Source organism: Sceloporus undulatus, chromosome 3 (assembly GCF_019175285.1).
Source record: "Sceloporus undulatus isolate JIND9_A2432 ecotype Alabama chromosome 3, SceUnd_v1.1, whole genome shotgun sequence".
Taxonomy (NCBI): domain Eukaryota; kingdom Metazoa; phylum Chordata; class Lepidosauria; order Squamata; family Phrynosomatidae; genus Sceloporus; species Sceloporus undulatus.
The window spans coordinates 241681019-241687023 of NC_056524.1; the positions used below are offsets into that span (position 1 = coordinate 241681019).

Below are 6005 nucleotides of genomic sequence, written 5' to 3' on the forward strand. Positions count from 1 at the left end.
GCACACTTAGATCCTCTAGGAAGAATTTGCTGCAACCTATAAAAATTAGATTGTCTGCAACCGCCCAGAGGACTTTTTGGCTACTGCTCCCAAATTATGGAATGGCCTGCCAGATGAGATTTGTCATATCACCACCCTAAACAGCTTTTAAAAAGGCGTTAAGATGGATCTCTTCCAGCAGTCCTTTCCCGAATAGATACCTGGCCACAAAAAGAAAGCCCATCTTGTTTACCCTGACTCTGCTGCAGTTATTTGTTTGTTTAATATTGCTTTAAGTGATGTTTTATACTATTAACTGTTTAATTGTATTTTAAGGGGGGGTGAGATAGTGGGATATGGAATGTATTTTTATTGGAATGTATATTTTAATGTTGTAGCCGCCCTGGTTGCTTTGTGCAGAGGGGCGGGATATTATAATCATGACTGCATAGTGTTAGTGAATACAGAGCAGTTGCATATCTATGGGGCGAAGCAGCCTAGGAGCCCTGATCAGCCCCCGATTGGCTGGGGATTGTAGCTACTCATCAGCCTGATCTTAAAGTGAGCCACCACCACAGTCCCAAATGGGGTGCTGTCAAGGAGTGGCTTTTCACCACTCCTTTTGCCGGTGGCCTTAGAGCAGCCTCCAGCCATGTCAGGGAAATGTATCATCTACACTCCACATCGCCAAAGCAGCTGGAATCTGCACTTTGTGGCCCATTTGTTTTGGGCCTATATCTCTAGGTTACAAATTTATAAGTGCAATACACAATCTTACCAAGCACCACATAGTTTGGTTATGATCTTCCATCTGTTATCTGTGGACATCGCAGCTGTCTTAAGAAAAGTGGAAGTTAGTTCTGCTTGAAATCAGTGGACCTACAATCCGGTTTTTCTGCACATTGACTTGGAGTTAAACATCAATGAGTTCAGCAGTTGGACACAGTATTTTAATATTAACAAGCTTTAATATTAAGTACTTCTATTTTCACTTCCTAGGTAACCAGCCACAGCAGGGAGTGAACCCATACGGTCACCCTTCACACTTCTGAAGAGTGAAGAAAGACAAAGTGTTTGCACTGAAAAGTAGGAGAACAGAACTTGATGCACTAATTTTGTTTAGGTTTTTTTTGTGTGTGCTGCAACTAATGTGAATATGTAAAAAAATGTGATTTTGTTTGTTTGTTTTGTTTTTAATTAACATTTGGAATATGTCGGCCTATATTAAAAATGATGTTGCTGCAAAATATATGAACTTGGTGCTTTGGGATATTAAAACGTTTCCCCCCAAAAGATTACAAATCCTGGATTTCTTTTTTTCTGGAGAACAAGGATTTTTTTCATCCTTCTTAAGAACTCGCTGGACCAAACCTATTGACTAAACAACCCACTCTTTTTTGCATAATGATTACCCCACCCACCCCCATATATTTTACCAGTTTTGGGTAAAACTTGTATTGATTTTAGTTGTGTTAATTTTGATAATGTTTGTAGTTTTCACAAGCACTTTATAAACTCATTATTTTCAAAGTTCCTGATTACTCCCTTACTTTAATGGAAATAATAAAATTTTGAAGGAAGAGCCCTATTTGTAGTCATAAAGTTTCTATAAAAATTCCATAGTTCAACAATAATGAACCTGCTAGATTTTTCTTTCATTGGAAATCTCACTGGAAACAGCAACTTTTGCAATCAAAACCACAACAATGATGGGACAATTTACTTGGAATGAGGCAATGGATGCTACTGGAGAAGTCACAATTAAACCTATTTTAGACTCCAGTTATGTGTATTGTTGGTTAGTATCCATGCATAACTACTACAAAAGTCTGTGGAATTTAAAAATTGCCAGTTATGCACAGAGTTATAGCCTGTAGTTTTAGTTAAAGACTGGAATCAGAAAGCATATTGGTTTTCATGTTGTCTCCCATAATCTTTTTTGGAAATATTTACTAGAGCTTCCACAGCATGAAACAGAAGTTAAGGTGACAATTTTCTACTTTTTATTGTGTAAGTATTCCAAAACAGTTTTGGGAAGTTGGTTCTCCTCCTTCCAAATGGAGATGTTACCCAGTAATGTGAAGAATAACTGTTTGCTGTGATGTTTTAGATATATTACTTTTAATGACACTCTATCTATGGCAGTGTATGTGTGGGATGAGATTTATTGCATAATGTGAGCCTCCACTGACAATGTTAAATAGCAGTTTTGTTTGCCAAGGACTGGAAATTATCTATCTTACAACAGGAGTGGACAATCTCTGGCCTTCTAGATGGTCTGGGCATCCATCAGCCCTATGCAGCATGACAAGTGGTAAAGGATTGTGGGAGCTGTAGTCCAAAACATCTGGACAAAGAGCTGATGAGTAGCAAATGTATATATACTGGTGAGGGCTCACATTATAGAATACTTCCTACACATGAATGGTTAAGGAGAAACCCTAGCTAGAACTTCAGTTTTGTATGGAGGAACATAAAGTCTTGACTTCTTACCTGCCATCGTAAGCAGTCCAGGCTCAGGATTACCACTCCAGCTACTGTTTATGAGAACTAGGCCTTAGTTTTCTAGTCACAGGGATATTTATTTATTATTTTGTACTGTAGGCACTCAAAACTTTAAATTTGGGTTATTTTTGTTCATGTAAATACAGCTGTATTTATAAATTTGCTGCAAAAGCACAATTAAATTATTCATCAAATGTATTGCTATAAAAATAGAAACTATTTTAACCTTGTAGAAGTCCTATTTGCTCATATTCGAGTAAAAATTATCAGACAAAACTACTGTTTTGTGAATTTGGGGTATTCTTTATTATCTTTTTAGAATTAGATGGACAAATTTTAATTATGACCTATGTAGGGCATTTAAAACATTTGGAACTATTTTACCATGTTTATGTACAAATTTCTCATTTGCCTTGTATTAGGATTACAGTAAAATTTACTGTGAAATAAAACGGTATCTACTGAGTAAATTAGTAAGACTGTTTAGAATAAAACTTGCATTGCAGTATCAGACCAATGCATTTCTACCTTCCTATAAAGATGCTGGAATCTTTATAACAAATACTATTGTGAACTACTATATACACTGTGAAAACACTTAGTTGTGCATTGTGAAAACTTCTAATTCCATTTTTGTCAATAATATATCTATTCAAATTTTGTTTGTCTGAATTATGAAGACACCACTGTTTTTGTAACAATGTTGGCTGTTTTCTTTAAAAATTACTAAGATCCATAAATATATTCTAAAGTTCCTAGTACCTCAGCAAATTGTTGATGAGACTTTATATTCTCTGCAGACTGTCACTGTGTTCAGCCAAAGCAAAATCAGAATAATAGATGGTTTTGGGGGTTTACACTGTCTTCACTATCTCTGCTATCCTGAATAATTTAATTAAATTACTTGGCTTGGTCATTATGTCAAATTGACAAAGACGTTACCTGAATTAATGCTATTTGAAATTACTTTTTACTAACATTGCCCTCCCCACTCCTCCTCAATACTACTACTACTACTGTGACAACAACTGCTCTTTATACTCTACCTTTAAAAAACAAAAACCCTCCTCCTCAATCCTCCTCCTCCCCTTCCTCCTTATCCACTGCCTTTAAAAAAACAAACAAAAAGGATTCAAGTTGGCTTACAAATTAAAATAAATACAATACACTTAAAATGTACAAAAGATTTTGCTAACATACAATTGAACTATTAACAATGTTAAAACAATTTAAAACATACGATTATGATGAAAAGCAAATTAAAACAATACAATTAAAACAACACAGTGTCCACCTAAAAGCTTTGCTTTAAAAGCTTCAATTCTCAAAGGCTTATCAGAAGAAAAATGTTTTCACTTGCCAGTTGAAGGACAGCAAGGAGAGAGCCATTCTGCTCTTCCAAGGAGAGGATATCTAGAGCCTATGGGCAGCTATTATGAAAGCCCTATTTCGCATCCTCATGAGTTGTGCCTGTAATGGTGATGGAACTGAGAAGGGCCTTCTCTGAGGATCTTGGGGCTTGGATGAGCTGATATAGGGAAACGTGGTCTGTCAGATAGCCTGGACCTAAGCTGTATAGGGCTTTGTAGTTTATAACCAGCACTCTGAATTCTGCCCAGAAAAACAGTTGTCAGCCAGTGGAGCTGTTGTAGCAAGGGAGTTGGCTGCTCCCTGTAACCCACCCAAGTTAACAATTTGGCTGCAGCATTTTGGGCCAACTGAGGTTTCCAAATACTCTTCAAAGGCAGCCTGTGAAAATAATCTAAATGGGATGTAACTAAGGCATACAGTATGTCATCATGGCCAGATCAGATGCCCCAAGGAACAGCTGCAGGAAGTGAGCTAGTTTTATGTGTGGAACAGTACTCTCCACTGCTGCTGAAGCCTGAGCCTCCAGGCTCAAGGTCAGGTTGAGGAATACATCCAAACTGTGGATTGTTCTGAATCAGGCTGAATCACTATCTCCTGAACTATCTTTCAATTGATTATGAGCACCTTTGGGGGGAAAACCCCTTGGTATTTTGTGCAGTATAACTCTTTTCCTTGCAGCAGCTGCCAAAGAAGACCTACCTTTGCCAGTGCAAAGTACAATACACTTAAAATGTACATGCAAAACAGAAGGGGCAGAGTGGAATGAGGGTGAATTGAGCCAGCTCTGCCTCAGCCACCTCCTCTTTGCTGCTTCCCTTGTCCCGTCTGCCCTTCCTGCTGCTGTATGCAAGCTCTCTGTCCAGTTGCTTTGGGACCAGGTAAGAATTTTGTTTTCCTCTTGAACTTCACAAGGAATTGGTGTTTTGGACACCGTGCACTAAGTCATCTTGGGACAATGGGAGAATTGGCTTGAGGAGTGCCACATTAAATCATTTTGCCTGAACTGGATAATAATAAGTGCAAGATCGGGGCTGTTAGTGTGCACGCACAGACACAGGTTGGGTGAAGGTCTTCCTCAAAGATATTTCTGCCTGTGTGACAAACCAGGAGCTTGGTTTACAGATGGGGTTGAGTTGGCTCACCTTGGATATGGGAGAGGAGGCAAATAGCCACCTTCACACTGGCCTGCCCTGTTATTTCCTTTATGCAAGTCCCTTGTTAAATAAAGTGACCTTCAGTTATCCACAGAAACGTGTCTATCTCCTTTTTCCAACTGGGAGTGCAAAACACAGGTATCTGTATAATCAGCTGTATTTATGGTAAGGGGTGTGTGTCAAATGGGTGTGGGTTTTTTTTTGCAAAGAAAAGTTGGTCATTTTGTTGACAATGTGTCAAAATCCTCAGTCTACTGAAAATGAAAAAATCATATGTATTCTTTATATCTTTATATATTCTTTGTATCAAGAATAGTCCATCTTGTCCAGCATTATATTTCCCAGATATCTCTGAAAACCCGTGAGGGCCTGACAACAGTTGCCTCCACCACTATTTGCCCCAGCATTGGGTAAATGTACCAATAGGCAGTACAGGTGTCACCATTTTTAAATGTGTAAATACCAGTATGGCTGTCATAGCCTTTTGTTCTTTGCCTGGATGGGGCAGTTGGTGACCTTTCAACTAACACAATTGTAAGTACTTCTTTTACTGTTAGACACTGGCAAATTCACTGTAAATGCCGGGGACAAGTTGTTATGACTTCAGAAAAGAGGATGGACAAATATTGCCCACAAGGTGCTATGGTCTATAAATCCCAAAAGCCTAGCCACCACAGTCAGTGATCAGGGATTATGGGAGCAGCAGTGAAATACTATGAAGGCCACAGTTGACTGCTTTTGCTTTACACATTATAAAACATGTTGTAGTACATTTAATTTTCATAGTTGTATTTATTTCAAGGTAACACATACTGTTGCCCATTACTATGTAACATTTTTGTTTTTGAGATCTGCCAAAACCAAGAATACGTAGAAGCTTGGTTCTTGGTGACTGGGATGTGCTGAGGCTTCAAGAATTTATTATTTCTTTATATTGCAACTTTCCATCACTCAGGTCTTCAGTGCACAACTTGCAAACATGTTTAAATGAAACTA

At 38.2% G+C, this 6005-nt stretch overlaps 1 protein-coding gene across 1 annotated transcript in view; it reads left to right on the forward strand.

Annotated features, from left to right (window-relative positions):
* MED12L (mediator complex subunit 12L) overlaps positions 1-2954 on the forward strand; it is a 282618-nt gene extending 279664 nt beyond the window's left edge. The window contains exon 42 of the mRNA XM_042458529.1: positions 979-2954. Coding sequence (XP_042314463.1) covers positions 979-1031 — 53 coding nt within the window. The 3' untranslated portion in view covers positions 1032-2954. The remainder of the gene's footprint in view (positions 1-978) is intronic.
* The last annotated feature ends 3051 nt before the right edge of the window (positions 2955-6005 follow it).